This window comes from the organism of the source record quoted next, unplaced genomic scaffold (assembly GCF_019419815.1).
Source record: "Pyrus x bretschneideri cultivar Hongxiangsu unplaced genomic scaffold, Pyrus_bretschneideri_v1 Contig68, whole genome shotgun sequence".
NCBI classification, from domain to species: Eukaryota; Viridiplantae; Streptophyta; class Magnoliopsida; order Rosales; family Rosaceae; genus Pyrus; species Pyrus x bretschneideri.
This window is the reverse complement of record NW_025999807.1, coordinates 1,353,234-1,371,806: the sequence shown is the minus strand read 5'-3', so window position 1 is coordinate 1,371,806 and position 18,573 is coordinate 1,353,234. Positions and strand designations below refer to the sequence as shown.

The 18,573-nt window shown below is 36.0% G+C and overlaps 1 protein-coding gene across 1 annotated transcript; it reads left to right on the top strand.

The window, feature by feature from the left end:
- Positions 1-296: 296 nt before the first annotated feature.
- LOC103931403 (zinc finger protein 593-like) lies at positions 297-1,566 on the top strand. Its single transcript, XM_009340878.3, has 3 exons — positions 297-876; positions 979-1,087; positions 1,265-1,566. Exons 1-3 carry the CDS (start codon positions 792-794, stop codon positions 1,428-1,430), a joined length of 360 nt encoding a protein of 119 aa, XP_009339153.2. The 5' UTR covers positions 297-791; the 3' UTR covers positions 1,431-1,566.
- The last annotated feature ends 17,007 nt before the right edge of the window (positions 1,567-18,573 follow it).

Below are 18,573 nucleotides of genomic sequence, written 5' to 3'. Positions count from 1 at the left end.
TATAATTTTGATTAAAACCGTAAACCGGCATGAACTGAACCGGAACCGTCATGAACCGAACCGTATGGTTTTAGTAATAAATTTAAGCAGAACCGCACCTAACCGACCCGTTGAAAATTTTCGATTTCGGTTCCATTCTGAGGGTGGAACCAGGCTGAACCAGACCGTGACCACCCCTAGTTGATGGAGACACTCCCAAATAGCTTGGGAGGAGTCGAGACCAACCATCATCAAGAGAACATTCTCAGTGTTGAACTATCTCACATCGACTGTATCAATGACAAAAGAATAGTTTAAATACCCTAATCTCACTCCAACTAATACCGATGTCTTTGGTGATAAAACCGCACACCTGACGGATTGTGCAGGTGGTAGTTCCTAAGTTGGAGACAATATCGGTGTTGTTGTAAGTGGGCCTTTGGCCTGTCTCTTTGATAATTCTATATGGTATCAGAGCTATGGAGCGTGTGGATCTACACATTTCCTTTAAGATAGATAACATAATTTGTTCAAAAAAAAAAAAAAAAAAATTACCTAACACTCGTTTATTCCAATGTTGGGCCTAACAAATGGGCTTTCATCCCTCTAAAAACAGGCCGAAACAAGGCCCTGCTACTATGTCCCAATCCGACCGACAACAATATCGTCCCAGAAGATTTTGAAACGACACCGCATTCAGGAAGCAAGATAAATCCCGCTCCGTTCCCTCTCTCCATCCCTCTTTTCGTTTCCAGGGTTTACGAAACCGTAACGAGCAGTCACAGAAACCGAAACTTCGAATCCAAGAAAACATGGGAGGCAAGTGCCCGCATAGAAGCGTCAAGAAACGAAGATACTCTCACAAGACTCACCGCCGCGCCAAATTCGAAATCAAAGATATCCTTTTTTTTCTTCACTGCAATTGTTATTTATTTATTTATTTTTTTTGGTTCAATTTGTAGAATTTTGATTTGGTTCCTTGACGGAGAATTTGATCACGTAACGACATGGTGTATGATGGTCTGAAGAAGGCAGAGGAGGGGGCGAAGCCATTGCCTCAGGATCAGGACCTTCCTGGGATGGGCCAATACTACTGCCTACACTGCGAGTAAGATTTTGTGTACTTTTAGTTTTGAATTTTGGTGGAAATTTTTATCTGCGTCTGTTTGGTTGCTGAGAAAAAGAATGGAAAGTTAGCCATCGTCGAGACTCATTTGTGTTACTAGTTTGTTTTAGTTGGGTTTGTATAATTTGCTGAGTGAGCAACTCGGTTTTGGAATTGCAGCCGATACTTTAACAATGCGCTGGTGAGGGACGATCATTTCAAGACAAGGCGTCACAAGAAGCGTGTGAAGATAATGATGGGGGATGCACCTCACACTCAGCTGGACGCTGATTTAGCTGCTGGGATGGGTATGCCAGATAATGGTCCCAAGCTTATGTCTTTTTGAGCTTTCCGTTTTTGTTTTATTTTATGTACCTCGTAGCGGAAGATACATGATACATGCTTTGTGAGGTCTAGTCTCTGAATTTTGTGCATCGTTCATCGAATGCCTGACAGGGGAATAGGAATGTTTTACGTGAAAATGGCTGCTGAAGTACTTGCGTAGGTTGTACAATCCCATATAGTAATATTCTTTCTTGATTACAATGGAAGGAATTCACATTTTTTGGGAAATGATAGAAGTGGGTTGGTGCAGACGAAATCCTGTAACTCCACTTTAGTAGGAGAAGTACTACTAGATTACAGAGACCACCAAAGGAAACTAGAAGATATAAACAGAGATTTTGAAAGAAAAAGGATTTTAGGTTTCCTGATTGTTGGGACTGCAGTAATGTTGATGAACGTCCTATTGAGCATTAAGCTAGACTTTTTAATTGAAATTCTTCTACCAACAGAAAGAGGGGTGACTTGCGTGCATACTTGCTAGAGTAAGAGTTAGTTCCTACTTCCCTGTATTGATAATTGTTTGATCGGGCTACTCAAGAAGTTAAGTCAACCAGGGTGGTGTTTAGACATTGAAGATTAGATCAATATACTCTTTATCAACTGGAGTTGCAACATCGTATGCATCCAATCATCCTGCTCCAGCTTACCACATTTTCAGGTAGTGCCTTGGCATTCTACTAATGTACTATCCTGGAGTGGACTCACAGGTTTCTGTTGCCTATGTAATTAGACAATAACCAGGTCTCTGCTGCGTTCTACTCTGTTGCCTCGTTTGGTGTTGAAAATTGTGTCGGAGTGGATGACTGACTAGATTCAATGTATGTTAAAGAAGAAATGGATACCAACTTCAAAATTTGTCTGTTGAAATTCGAAGAATGGATTGATCATGAAGGAAACAAATCTGTCTCGGTCCTACTATTTTTTGTGAGATAAGAAGGGTTAAGTTCTTTTCATGACTAATCAATCTTCAACCTTCAACTACACAACATTTGGAAGTTGACTTCCATTTCGTCTTTCAACATATATTAAATTTAGTGAGTTATCCAATCCAATCCATTCGTTGACACCAGAGACCTATTTTCAACCCCTGCCCATTCAGGGCTTTCACCCCTTGTACCATCTTCTTAGTTGTGTCATTTTAAATCATATTTTCTCAAGTCATAGATTTTCAGGCACTAGCGTTCTGCCTTAGTAAGTCCTTCACTCAACTCTCACTACATTTTTGTTATTTTTGAAGTCTTCTTGATTGTTGTCTTCTTTTTCTTCAAAGAGTGAAAGTTCATAAGCGCTTTTGCTCATAAGTACTTTTGTTATACGTATAATATCTATTTTAGTTGTTTGGGGCCACCCAACATTTAAAAACTGATAACGAATTGATCGGCAGTTGAGCCGAATCGGCCATTGACATGCAGTCTACCATTCTACTGTAATTAGTCATTTCTCCTTGCAAATCATAGTTCTACGAGTATGCATGAATACGTAATTTCTGTAAGAAGGCCAAGAGTTAAAGTTGGTACGTGTGGTTTTTTACTTGATGGTCATTTTAGGTAATCAATCTCACTTGAATCATGAATTGGAACAACGCAATGCCAAACAACTTTATTGTCTCCAATTTTGTTCATAAAATAGTGTTTTATCGCATTCTTCCAACTTATTAAGTGAGATATGATATGAAAAGGTCATACCCCTGAACGTGAAGCATGAGAAGAAATACATTAAAATACTTTGTTACTTTATTCATCCTCTGGGGTTTGTAATATATACACAGGCCTTACTCTCCATGAATCTAATTACAATGATAAGGAAACTAAATCCTAAAAATTACAACTAATTACAAATCCTATTTCAACCAAACATGGGGCTCCTAGAATATTTATAATATAATCAATACTCCCATTCAAGTTGGTGCATAGATATAGGACATGCCCAACTTGCTAAGTAAGTCTAGAAAAAAAACTTTACTCGATACTCCATGAGTAAGAACAACAGCCAACTGTTTCCCTGAATTTACAAATGGTATAGATGCAATCTTCCTTTTGTGATTCTCCTTAACAAAGTGTTATGAACCTCCACATGCTTTGTTCTATCATGTTGTTCTGATTATATGCTATTTCTCTTGTAGACTTATTGTCACAACATAATTTCATAGCTTCCTTTGGTTTGAAACTAAGACAACTCAAAAACTTACATAACCAAAGGAGCTCACATATTTCTTGTGCCATACCCTATACTCAGCTTTAGCAGATTGTCTTACCACCACTTTCTATTTCTTACCACACCATGTAACCAAGTTCCCTCCAACAAACGTAAAGTATCCCTCAACTTTTAGGTGCCCATGTCTTCCATACAATATTCCCTTACCAGGTGGCAGGTGCAAACTTCAGATATGCCAAAATCCACATTATAGCAGCCATGTGACATAAGCTGACTCACAACATATGCAAAATCAGGATGAGTGCGAGCTAGATAAATTAATCTACCCACAAGTCTTTGATATTTACCCTTATTAACAGGAACCTAATTAGGGTAAATACATAATAATTACGTAAATAATGCTTTTCTGTATAGGAGTGTCAACATGTTTACACTCTAACATACCAATTTCTCTCAACAAATCCAACACCTATTTTCGTTGAGACAAGAAAATACCTTCAGTTGAACGGGCGACCTCAACCCCAAGAAAGTACTTCAACTCTCCCAAATCTTTCATCTTAAATTCAAATGCAAGATTAGTTGTAACTTTTGAATTCTTTTGAATCATCTCCTGTAATAATCATATCATCCACATAAACAATTGAAGTAGTCAATTTTCCAAGCCTACGCTTTAGAAAAAAGTGTGATATGAATGACTTTGGCGATACCCATACTCCTTCATTACTTAAAGTAAACCTGTCAAACCAAGCACAGGGCAATTGCTTGAGTCCGTAAAGAGACTTACGCAATATGCACACCCCGGTATTACCCCTCGCACCATATCCTGGTGGAAAGACCATATAAACTTGGTCTTCCAAGTCCCTATGAAGGAGTGCATTCTTCACATCAAATTGCTTAAGAGGCCAATCCATATTTGCAGTTAAGGAAATCAAAACACGTACTGTATTCATCTTTGCGACTGGAGAAAAAGTTTCTTGGTAATCTACAACATACATTTGAGTGTACCCCTTAGCTATTAACCTTGCTTTGTACCAGAGAAAAAGTTTCTTGGTAATCTCCCAGGTTCTATTTTTCTGTAAAGCAGACATCTCTGCATCCATAGCTTTATCCACTTAGGGTCTCGTTGAGCTTCTTCAACCTGAGTTGGAATTTTAATTGATTCCATATGACATTGTCCTACGTTCTGTAAACAGTGCTTACATGATACGCAATTAGAAATTGGATACTTCACATTTCCTTCCAGAGAGAGCCTGTTAGGTGGCACATCACGATTTTGTCTCACTGGCAATTTATACGTGCTCATAATATTAGGATTAGTTGTATTATCATTTAGAACTCTTAGATATTCAGAGGAGATGGAACAGACACTACAGGATTGGAGAGAGGGAGAGGTTACTACAGACATACTGGGCGATTTGGCACATTAATGCTGAAAAACACTATTTTGTTCGGTAGAGGCCTGCTGAACAAAACTGAACTCTTCAATAGAATCTTGCCAAACTAGGCTAGATACCTCGATAGAGGCCTGTTGAACTATGTTGGTATGTTCAATAAAGACTAGCCGATTTGGGGTAGATTTCTCGGTAGGTTCCTGCCAAAAAAGACTGGTATTTTCGGCAGGTTTCTACCGAACTAGGTCAAGCTATCCTTTGAAGAACAATATAACCAACGTAGATCATCCAAGTCATCATTGTCCCCTAGTGATCAAAGTTGGATAGAGAAAAAGCATAAAACCATTCAAACGTGGAACATGTAACATCCATTGTAACATATACATATGTAGAGTGGCGGGTGATAACACTTGAATCCTTTCTGCTGAGTTGCAAAACCCAAACAAAAACACACTGAAGATGAATCAAGTTTGCTACGATGAGCTTTCTGAATGTGAACATAAACCACATGACCAAAGATTCGAGGTGACAAGGTATTTGCAAAAACCAATGGAACATGTTAAGTAAGCTTCTAAAGTGATGTTCAATAATTTAAGACTCGAGAAGACATACGGTTCATAACATAAATTACATATACAACTGCTTCAAGCCATAAGCATTTGGGAGCAGATGCACCAATAAGCAAAGCACAAGCTATCTCCAAGATATGACGATTCTTCCTTTTCGCTATCCCATTGGTTTGTGGGGTATGAAGATAGGTAGTTTCATGAACAATTCCATGACCTTGTAAAAACTAGGATAACTTAGAATTTATATACTCTACACCATTGTCATAACGCAAAACTTTAATATTAGAGGAATACTGAGTTTTAACCATCTGATGAAACATATTAAACAAATCATAAACCTCACTTTTATTTTTCAATACATACAACTACATCATACCGGTGCAATTATCCACAAAAGTAAAAAACCACTTGATTCCCAAATGAGTACTAACAGGGGAAGACCTTCACACATCAGAGTGTACTAGCGCAAACGAAAAATACCTTTTATTCACACTTGAAGAGATTGAAGCACAATAACTTTTGGCTAAAATACATACTTCACACTTCTACTTGGAGTTTTTAATACCAATGAACAAACTAGGTAACATATGCTTCATATAACCAAAAGATGCATGCCCCAAACAACTTGATGAAGAGACTTAAAGGCCATCCCCTTTGGTGGCTTTGGAGAATCAATTCAAGGAGACAATGTTGAAGATGAAGGTATTGGAGTGCAAAGCAAAAGCAAGAAGATTGGAAGGTCTTTCCTTAAAGGTGATAACTTTGGTTTTGGAACCAAAGAGACTTCAAGGGGAATCATATCATCCTTAAAGTTTTGTTTACAACAAAATATTGTTCATAAACCCTTAGGCTTTAAAGATTTTTGTAAAAGGATTTTTTATTTTGAATATATGCATATCTAGCATTCACATTTAATTTGATTTTAAGCATGAGTTATTCCATAAATTTTATAATTTCACAACATTCTTTCTTCAGGTGTGATAAGGGAACAAAATATGGTTCATAAACCCTTAGGCCTTAAAGACTTTTGTAAGAGGATTTGATTTTCAAAATATGCATATCTAGCTTTCACATTTAATTTGATTTTAAGCATGAGTTATTCAATAAATCTTATAATTTCACAACATTTTTTCTTCTGGTGTGATTAGGTTCAGCTTGCCTATTCTTTTCTTAGTTGTATGGATATTCTAGTAATTCTATTCTTGTATGAAATTTATTCCCAAAACCATAAACCACATGTACTGTGACAGCCCGTTCCAAATTATTCATACCATAGGTGTGAAATGATGATTTTGCCCTTGGTGGGTATTTGTCATTTTGGGTGGTTGCTTTGTTGTTTTGGTTGGTTACACCTAGACCACACACCTGCACCCACATCATCTTCTCCCGTGTTCTCTCTCTATCGCAAACTCTCTCTCTCTCTCCTTCTCACTTGTACGGACGAGACTCAAAACCCTTGCAAACGTGACGAATTGAAGTGGAAAATAGTACCTTTGTGTTCGTGAGGACCATACGAGTTCAACCATATCAAGTTCAGGTAAGGAATCCTTCGATTTCACGTCGAACCATGAGCCTTCGATTTTGTCACTGTTCATGCACACGTGGAATATTGATTTTCAAGGAATTTGAAGCTTATAGGAAGCTTAGTGAGGTCCTTAGGAAGCTCGAGGTGGTTTGTTGGGTAAAATTGGACGTTAGGAAAGCTAGTTTTGAAGTTGGCCGGTTTTCTCAAATTTCTCCGGTGAGATCCTGTGATCTTTGAGGTTTCAAACAGGTATAACGTTGTTCTACTCATCTCTAGCTTTCCATTGGTGCAAATTTCAGAGAAATTGGTAAAGAAACGAGTGAGAAACGAAGGTTTTAAAGATTTTCCAGTTTCTGGTGACTGGCAGCTTGCCAAAGAAGAAGACGGAATATTCTGTCAGTTTAGACGAAATATGCTGACGCTGTTCGGTTTTAACGGAATCCGTTAGGGTTTAACGGAATATTCCTGATGGTGTTAACTGATGTCGTCAGTGTGATTGTCACGTGGCCGCGAGTGGGGGGCGCGTAGGTCTGTGCACTCGCCGGCACGTGATGGCGCGTGGGGTCTCGAAAAATTATTTTAAAAGTATGGGGATGTTCGTGAGGTTGAGTAGATCACGTTGGTATATCCAAACACCCCATTTGAGCATTGTATGAGAAGTTATTACCTAGTTTTGGTTATGTGCTTTAATTGACGTTTTTATAGTTGTTTCGCATATAGGTGAGACCTATCCTAAGGACGAGAGCGGTCACTCAAGGCTCGAGGGTTACGACCCTTCCACATGCTAGTGAGTGGGCTTTTGGTTTTCTGTATATACCTATATACTTGTGGTTTTTCCCAGAAAATGAAATTGAATGTTTATATGTTTTAAATGTCATGAATAGTCTTTGCCTATTTTAATTATGCATTAATAGTTGCATATATTTATGATTGGTGCTGCGGATGCATAGGTAAGTCCCAGGTAAGTTTATAGATTATGGTTGTGAATTAGTGGTTATGTGAGATGCATTGAGAGCTCATAAACCTGCACCCCGATGCTAGTGCTCCCGGCCATAGTAGCGCATAGTCTTTCACGTGATGTTCACCTCCTGCACCACACACTCATCTTGGATCCAAGTTAGGTGCATAGTCCTATCGTATAGACCACTTTAGGTGGTTTCGACTCGTAGGTGACCCACGATTATTCACACAGTCTTCATGTGATCGTAGCACTTGAGCATATTTATTTACAAATCTAGGATCACCCTTGGGTGTTGTGTAATTAGTATTCGTTCTTCTGGACTGCACTTAGGCTTTCTGTGCTCTAATCCCAAACTGACACACCCTGACTAAGATCAAGGCATGCTGGTCGTCACGTGAGGGTGACGTAGCCATGTGCACAGTGCAGAAGCAAAAGATAATAATAAAAGTACGAATAAATAAAAATCAATTACTAAATAAGCTAGTTAGAGTAACACACTAAAACAAGTATAGTTTTGAAAACGTTATAACACCTCACCGTAAAACAAGTATAATTTCCAAAATCTACATATTGCGTATAGTATAAAAATGCTTACCAAAACCAGCAATATTTCAAGGATGCTATTCGTCACAACTTTCATAAATGAGTACATGACGTTCGTAATCACATATTTTCGCGTGAATAAACATACCACATTGAATGCTCATCGACAGATGCTGACACAAGAGTTCATGCAGAGATATTCTGACATGAACAAGGCTAGGTGTAATAATGATATACATTCTAGTACTACAATCATGTGAAGATTGGTGCTAGGTGCGTCACATACGAGTTGAAGTTTCTTATTGCAACCTATACGACAAGACTGGCACCTACAATGGATCCAAGGTGAGCATGCGATGCAATGTGAACATACACATGAAGCCTGACCCTGGCCTGGGTGAGTACTAACACCAATGCAACAAAGATGAGCAAATAACTTAAATATAATAATGCCACCACAATTCCAAAATTCTAATCAATAACTTACTATTCATGACCATAATTATGATCAAGGCATCCCCTTATAGTAAGCTTACATGTGCATCCCGTAGGATTATTTCATCATTTCTCAACAATAAAACATTTCTTGTAAACGTTAATTTGATCATGGCAATCACATAGAGAATTTATTAATAAATGTATATATGGAAACATACCTATATATATTTTTAATCCATATAGTCATTTTTCAATTGTTTATATTGATGATGTTCTAATTTTTTCAAAATCAATAGATGAACATTGGAAACATCTGCATATGTTTGCTAGAATCATCAAAACCAATGGATTAGTTGTTTCAACCACCAAGATTAAGTTATTTCAAACCAAAGTTAGGTTTTTAGGATATCATATCCATATGTCTACCATCCAACCAATAGATCGAGTCATTCAATTTGTTGAAAAATTTCCAGATCATCAGTCTACCCTCAGATTGGTGTTTAATCAATGAAAGTAAGCCAGTAGCTATACAAAACAGCCTTGTCAATCTTGACAATGTTGAACAATATTTTGATGGTATAGTAAAAATTAATTTTGATAGACCAGCTAGAAGATCTTGTGAATCTGTGCATTCACATAAATCATTTGTTTCTAGCAGAAATTCTTTTTCTAGATCCACATCAGCTGATAGATTGGGTCGAGATCAAGATTTAATAAAATCTTTAGTAAATAAAAAGTTAAAAGAGTACGAAACTAATTCTGCAATTGCCCAACAAGAATTAATCAATGATTTGATTAATATTAAACTAAAGTTAGTAAGCACCTCATCACAAGTAGCACATCCTGTTTACCAACCTCAGAATCAAGAAGAACAAACCTCACCCACAGCCTCTGATTTTGAAACAACATCAGTGAATCACCAATTACTTGTTTTAAACAAATCATACAAAATTCGGTGGAAGAAGCTCAAAGCCGACATCGAATCTGTTGAAAATATACCCAAAAGAAATGTTTTCAGAAAAAAGTATTCTGCTGAAGAAAAACTAACCATTTACAGTGAATGGAAGGCTTTTGTAGAGCAATATCAATTTGAAATATCTTTCTTTGATTTTATTGAAAAACATTTTGAGCCAAAAAACAAACTTATGGTTGTTACCAAAAAAAATTGGGTTCAGGAAGACAAAACTTTAATTTCTTCCGGTCATCCCCCCAAAGAAACTATTTTGATTTCCACTGGCAATACCCAGATTTCAGCCACTCCTTTTAAAATTCCAAAAGAGGAAGCAGGTTTCAAATCTGTCATCGAACAGAACAATTTTACAAACCAAAGTCTTCATACTATTGGAAAACAGTTCGATAAAATTGAAACCAAAATAGACAAATTGTTTCAACCAAAATTTTTTCAAAAAGAAAAACCATTAGTGAATTTTACTGACACTACTTCAAGTTCTATTGCTTTGAAACAATGACTACTATGCAAAAAATTGATCAAATGCTCAATGAACTCAAAAAAGAAAAAGTTGTTAATGTTTTACAAAATCCTGATACTTCTCTAAAGGAAGAAAATTTTAGTACTTCAGATTTTTCACAAGAAACTAATATTGATACTTCCATTCAAAAGATTGAACATGCTTTTCAAAATATTAATCTTCAACCAACTTTTGATCTTAAGCGTATTTGTACTACTCCTGTCAACCCTACAACTCTCACAAAAAACTGGTATCCCAGACCAACACCTCCAGATCTTCAATTTGAAGAAAGAAATATCCAAAATCAATTCTCAGTCTCTGCTGACAAACTTTATGACTGAAATATAGATGGATTTTCAGAACAAGAACTTCTTAACAAACTTCAACACATGTCCATGGTTGCTAATAGTTATATTACCAATCATAATCTTACACAAACACAAATTGTCGACCTCTTAGTCAATGGTTTCACAGGAATGCTTCATTCATGATGGGAAAAACACTTAACCTCTCAATCCCGAGATGAAATACGCCATGCAGTTAAAAAAGATGAGGAAGGTCTCTCCATCTTTGATGAAAGTATAGGGACAAGGAATACCTGATGGAGTAAATACCTTACTCTACACTATCATAGAACATTTTATAGGAACAACTAGTAATGTCACTTCTAGAGTTCACGACCAGCTGAGTAATTTAAGGTGCCCTACCTTAAGTGATTTCAGATGGTATAAAGATGTTTTCATGTCCAGAGTTATACTTCGAGAAGATAGTAATCAACCATTTTGGAAAGAAAAATTTATTAATGGGTTACCAAACCTTTTTGCACATAAAATAAGAAATGTTTTAGTAAATAAAGAAGGTATCATACCATATCATACCCTTACTTATGGAAACATAGTTAATGTTATCCAGAAGGAATGATTGAAAATGTGTATAGATATGAAGATTTCAAAACAAGTCAATAAAGACAAATCAATTGCCAAATATGAGCTAGGAACGTTCTGTGAACAATATGGTTTACCTCCCATAGCTCATTCCAATAAAAAAAAGAAAGCTCAACACATGAGCAAATATTCCAAACCACATCCCAGGTATCACAAATATAAGTCGAAGTCATCTACTAAATCCTTTCAATCCAACAAGTTTTATGAGAAACTAAAAAGAAATCCTTTGGAAAACCTGACAAGCATCGTCAAGGTAAAAAGGGAAAATGCTACAAATGTGGCAAATTCGGCCATTATGCCAACGAATGTACAGTCAATAAAACCATTAACCAGCTGAAAATCTCTGACGAAGAGAAAATACAGCTTATTCAGGTTCTAGAACTTAAGGATACCGACTATAGTCAATCAGAAGGAGATGTGGAATTATCCTCTTCTGTTCATAGTAGTTCCAGTGAAGTTTCTTCGCCAAACATCAAGTTAGGATGTACCGATACTTGCTATAATAAAATATCAGTGCTTAATAAGCAAGAAGAACAGGAAGAATTTTTAGTTGAATTAATAAGTAAAATTGATGATCCAGAATTGAAATCTTTTTATTTAAAAAAATTAAAGAAATTGATTTCACAAGAAGAACCAGGTACTAGTCGACCACCACCTCAAAAGATCTCTCTTAGCACCACTTTGGAAAGGTTTAGTTAACCCAAAAAAGATATCATCATTAAAGACTTACAACAAGAAGTCAATCAAATCAAAATGGAAATTAGGTTTCTAAAGTCCAAAAACACATAAATTCGTTCACATCTCAGTAGAGTCCGCATACAAAATCTTGTTGAAGAACAAGGTAGTTCTTCTTCAGACCACAATTCTGATGCTCATTCGAGTAAGGCTTCTTCAAAAGACTTGGTCTTAGGTCTCCTAGACAAAATAAGAATCAGGAAACGGTATTCTAAAATTAAGATAATAATCGAAGATTTTCATCTATAAACCATAGCATTAATTGATTCGGGTGCAGACTTGAATTGTATTCAAGAAGGATTAATTCCTACTAAGTATTATCATAAGTCCACTGAAATACTTAGTGCTGCAAATCAATCCCTGATGAAATTAAAATATGAAATTCCTAAAGCCCATATCTGTCAAGACAATATTTGTTTTAAAACTCCATTTGTTTTAATTAAAAATATTTCTGATCCAATTATATTAGGATTCCCTTTCATCGCTTTAATTTATCATTTTAAGGTTCATCATAATCGAATCACTACTAGTATATTAGGACAGAAAATTACCTTTGAGTTCTACATGGAAACAGATCTCAAAAAATTAAAACGACTCCAGAAGGACAGTGTCTCCAAATCTATTAACCAAATCAATATGAAATCTCAACAAATTAATTTCTTACAAGAAGAAATTAAACACGGAAGAATTGAAGAACAGCTAACAAATAAGTCTTTGTTATAATCCAATAAACTTGTTAAGGAAATCTGTTCAGATATCCCCAACGCCTTTTGGCATAGGAAACAACATATTGTTAAACTCCCTTATGTTAAGGATTTCAATGAATTGAAAATCCCAACAAAAGCAAGACCTATCTAAATGAATCAAGAAGTTTTAGAGTTTTGTAAAACAGAAATTAACCAGCTTTTAGAAAAAGGAATTATTTGAAAAAGCAAATCCCCATGGTCATGCCTAGCATTTTATGTTCAGAAGAATGCCGAATTAGAAAGAGGCACTCCACGATTAGTTATTAACTATAAACCTTTAAATGATGTTTTGGAATGGATTAGATATCCAATTCCTAATAAAAGAGATTTAATAAAGAGACTTTCTCAAGCAACTGTTTTTTCTAAATTTGATATGAAATCAGGTTTTTGGCAAATCCAAATTCATGAAACTGATAAGTATAAAACTGCTTTTGTCACTCCTTTCGGACATTATGAATGGAATGTAATGCCTTTCGGTTTAAAAAATGCACCAAGTGAATTTCAAAATATTATGAATGAGATTTTTAATCCATATAGTCATTTTTCAATTGTTTATATTGAAGATGTTCTAATTTTTTCAAAATCAATAGATGAACATTGGAAACATCTGCATATGTTTGCTAGAATCATCAAAACCAATGGATTAGTTGTTTCAGCCACCAAGATTAAGTTATTTCAAACCAAAGTTAGGTTTTTAGGATATGATATCCATAGGTCTACCATCCAACCAATAGATCGAATCATTCAGTTTGCTAAAAAATTTTCAGATCAGATTACTGATAAAACTTAACTTCAGCGTTTTCTTGGATCTCTCAATTATGTTTCTGAATTCTATCATCATCTTAGACAACAATGCAAACCTTTGTTTGATCGTCTTAAAGATAATCCTCCATCATGGTCTCCTATGCATACTTTTATTGTCAAACAGATAAAAAATCATGTCAAGACTTTGCCTTGTCTTGGCATTCTAACTCCCAACTCTTTCAAAATAGTCGAAACTAATGCATCTGACATTGGTTATGGAGATATCCTCAAACAGAAAACTTCTTCTGAAGCTCCTAAACAAATTGTTTGTTTCCATTCAAGAGTTTGGAATTCTGCTCAACATAATTATAGTACTATTAAGAAAGAAATATTATCTATTGTATTGTGCATTAGCAAATTTCAAGATAATTTATTAAATCAAAAATTTTTAGTCCGTGTCGACTGCAAATCTGCAAAACATGTTTTACAAAAAAATATTCAAAACATTGCATCAAAACAGATTTTTGCACGCTGGCAAGCCATATTAAGTATTTTTGATTTTGAAATTGAATATATTAAAAGCAGCCAGAATTGCATCCCTGATTTTCTAACCAGAGAATTTTTGCAGGGGAAGAATGGGTACTAACCAAAAAAGGCTCCCAGCCACTCTAACCCTAGCACCAGTAAAACAGGAATCTATTCCCGATTCCTCATCAGCCTTAGCCGTCACAAACAGATTCACTCCTCTAGGATCAACCATAGGAAATATCCGACTAAATTACCAAACAGCACTAACTACCCAATATGATCCTTATTCTTCACTACAAACCCCATCTCCTTCGAGACCAAAAACAGCTAGTTTTGCTAAAACATCACCATATCTCAAAAATCCAAATTCAAAAAGGTTTTTTAGCATCCCAATCATCTTGATAAAAATCAATCACCAGAACGTATTGTCAAAATTCTCCTTCCCCCAAATTATCATTATCTTCCGACTGAATCTTTCAAAAGTCTCAAATATTACCAAGCCATTCTCCCTGAGACAGAAAGCATTGCTATCAAACCTATTTTTAGCACCACCCATGAAAATAAAATATTATACCGTTCCTTCCATATCGGCAAATTTCTTTCTGAACAAGAATGGGGAATTCCCCTCTACCAAACCAAACCCCTTCATACCCAACATGCTTTCATCCCAAACAATCATTACGATTATTATGATTATATCCAAGCATGGACTAATATTTTTCTTCACCAGACAGCTGATTTTAGTCATTCATGGTTCATAACTTTTAACAAAGGTTTCAAGTTAAAATTTCCAGTATGGTTTCCAGGATGGTAGGCTTCTCATGGCCTAAATGTCAATCTCATTCCAGATGACATTCGTCAAGCCCTCATCACTAGCTTCCAGAACAAATTTTATCGCAGCTGTTTCGACAGCAGGGTTTCCCTTTTTCATTATTCATGGCCAAGTACAAAATCCCATAGATATTGAAATGGAATTTTGAAGCAGACAATGGTGGTATTTACAGAACCCGATGGGTAAAATGGTGGGACAAATTCAACCATAAAAAAATCATAGATTTAGTAAAATCAGAATTTCCTCTGATACCAACCCCGCCAATCTCTGCACCTTCAACACAGGCTTTGCCAGAAAACCAGCAATTTCCTGAACTACCAAAAACTCAGGAACAAGTGCAATTGCTATCAGACATTAGTCTTTCATCCTCACTTAAGGGAAAAACTAAGTCATCCAAATCCTCCAGTTCAAAGAAAAAGGAGAAATCCTTAAAATCTTCTCAGCTCTTTGACTTAGCTCAACAGCTAATGGCCGAAGCAGCAATGCTCCACAAAAGAGAAGACTCAAACTCAGATTCAGACTCATCGGACGTCTCGTCCCAACATCCAGTCAAATGGTCGGACTATCCAGATGCCCAAGACCCATATAAAATTTGAAATTCAAAATTCTAATAATTTCTCATATGATCGTATCCTGAAAAGCATCATCAGCAGTAGCAGTCATCATTTCAGATTCCTGACAAGTTACTATTCATCAACAGTAACAGCAGACAAGTTACTATTCATCCAGCTTTTCTGAAGACACAACGTGAATCCACAGTAAAACTTCATCATTTGCCAGCCTTTAACATCTAACAGCACATGCAAGCGGGATTCCCGGCTCAATTTACTCAGCATCAATCATTCTTCTCAATAACATAAAATGAGAGCTCATTCTCAGAAGACGGGGACTTTAGTTGAGAAAAAACTTCTGCACATTCGAAAGAACAGAAGAAAATACTCAGTAGAAAACCAAACACTTATAAGTTATATTATCAAGGATGCCTATGAGCTCCATGTTGTCTATGTTCATCATTTTCCATTAGGCAAAAAACAGTTTGTAAACTGTAGTAAGTTTTAATAAAACTTATTTTCATTAATTATTTGCATCATTAATTTTAATTCATTATTTTCTTGGATATATCATATATGTTTAACTTAATTGTATGCATTTACGTTATCATCTGTTATCCATGGATATTCCGCTTCAATCAACCTCATTTCTTTATCATCCAATATGTTGAATTGTTAGGATCTTTATATATCTTTTACTTCTGTAACTTTAATTCTATGGACGGTTTTACCGTCTAATCTACCTCCTGATCTATCTCTAATAAAACTTTGGTATTATTGGTTGGCTCCCCCCATTTGGGCTCTAAAGAAATGAGGTTAATTGAAGCGGAATATCCATAGATGACAGATGATAACATAAATGCATACAATTAAGTTGAACATATATGATATATCCATGAAAATAATGAATTAAAATTAAAGATGCAAATAATTAATGAAAATAAGTTTTATTAAAACTTACTGCAGTTTACAAACTATTTTTTGCCTAATGGCAAATGACAAACATAGATAACACGGAGCTCGCAGGCATCCTTGATAATATAATTTATAAGTGTTTAGTTTTCTACTGAGCATTTTCTTCTGTTTTTTCGAATGCGCAGAAGTTTTTTCTCGACTAAAGTCCCCGTCTTCTGAGAATAAGCTCTCCTTTTATGCTACTGTGAGGAATGATTGATGCTGAGTAAATTGAGCCAGGAATCCCGCTTGCATGTACTGCTAGCTGTTAAAGGCTGGCAAATGATGAAGTTTTACTGTGGATTCACGTTGTGTCTTCAGAAAAGCTGGATGAATAGTAACTTGCCTGCTATTACTGTTGATGAATAGTAACTTGTCAAGAATCTGAAATGATGACTACTACTGCTGATGATGCTTTTCAGGATACGATCGTATGGTAAATTATTACAATTTTGAATTTCAAATTTCATATGGGTTTTAGGCATTTGGATAGTCTGACCATTTGACTAGATGTTGGGACGAGGCATCCAATGAATCTGAATCTGAGTCTGAGTCTTCTCTTTTGTGGAGCATTGCTGCTTCGGCCATTAGCTATTAAGCTAAGTCAAGGAGCTGAGAAGATTTTGAGGATTTCTCTTTTTTCTTTGAACTGGAGGATTTGGAAGACTTAGTTTTTCCCTTAAAAGAGGATGAAGGACTAATGTCTGATAGTTATTAGACTTGTTCCTGAGTTTTTGGTAGTTCAGGAAATTGCTGGTTTTCTGGCAAAGCCTGTGTTGAAGGTGCAGAGATTGGCGGGGTTGGTATCAGAGGAAATTTTGATTTTACTAAATCTATGATTTTTTTTATGGTTGAATTTGCCCCTCCATTTCACCCATCGGGTTTTGTGAATACCACCATTGTTTGTTTCAAAATTTCATTTCAGTATCTACGGGATTTTGTACTTGGCCATGAATAATGAAAAGAGGGAAACCCTGCTGTCAAAACGGCTGCGATCAAATTTGTTCTGGAAGCCAGTGATGAGGGCTTGACAAATGTCATCTGGAATGAGATTGACATTTGGGCCATGAGAAGCCCACCATTCTGGAAACCATGCTGGAAATTTTAACTTGAAACCTTTGTCAAAAGTTATGAACCATAAATGACTAAAATCAGCTATTTGGTGAAGAAAAATATTAGTCCATGCTTGGATATAATCAGAATAATTGTAATGATTGTTTGAGATGAGAACATGTTAGGTATGAAGGGGTTTAGTTTGGTAGAGTGGAATTCCTCATTCTTGTTCAGAAAGAAATTTTCCGATATGGAGGGAATGGTATAATATTTTATTTTCATGGGTGGTGCTAAAAATAGGTTTGATAGCAATGCTTTCTGTCTCAGAGAGAATGGTTTGGTAATATTTGAGGTTTTTGAAAGATTTAGTCGGAACATAATGATAATTTAGGGGAAGGAGAATTTTGGCAATGTGTTCTGGTGATTGATTTTTATCAATATGATGTGGGATGCTAAAAAGCCTTTCTAAATTTGGATTTTTGAGATATAGTGATGTTTTAGCAAAGTTACCTGTTTTTGGTCTCGAAGGAGATGGGGTTTGTAGTGAAGAATAAGGATCATAATGGGTAGTTAGTGCTGTTTGGTAATTTGGTCGGATATTTCCTATTGTTGATTCTAGAGGAGTGAATCTGTTTGTGATGGCTAAGGCTGCTGAGGAATCGGGAATAGATTCCTGTTTTACTAGTGTTGGGGTTAGAGTGGTTGATTACTATCTTCTCGAAGCATAACTCTGGACATGAAGACATCTTTATACCATCTGAAATCACTTAAGGTAGGGCACCTTAAATTACTCAGCTGGTCGTGAACTCTAGTAGTGACATTACTAGTTGTTCCTATAAAATGTTCTATGATAATGTAGAGTAAGGTATTCAATCCATCAGGTATTCCTTGTCCTATACTTTCATCAAAGATGGGGAGACCTTCCTCATTTTTTTTAACCACATGACGTATTTCATCTCAAGATTGAGAGGTTAAGTATTTTTCCCACCAAGAATGAAGCATTCCTA

What these genes read in the sequence shown, in the direction of transcription:
- LOC103931403 (XM_009340878.3), top strand. Translation starts at nt 792, where the DNA reads ATGGGAGGCAAGTGCCCGCATAGAAGCGTCAAGAAACGAAGATACTCT. An exon ending in CGCCAAATTCGAAATCAAAG is followed by an intron (nt 877 to 978) that starts ATATCCTTTTTT and finishes GAATTTGATCAC; the next exon opens with GTAACGACATGGTGTATGAT. An exon ending in TACTACTGCCTACACTGCGA is followed by an intron (nt 1,088 to 1,264) that starts GTAAGATTTTGT and finishes TTGGAATTGCAG; the next exon opens with CCGATACTTTAACAATGCGC.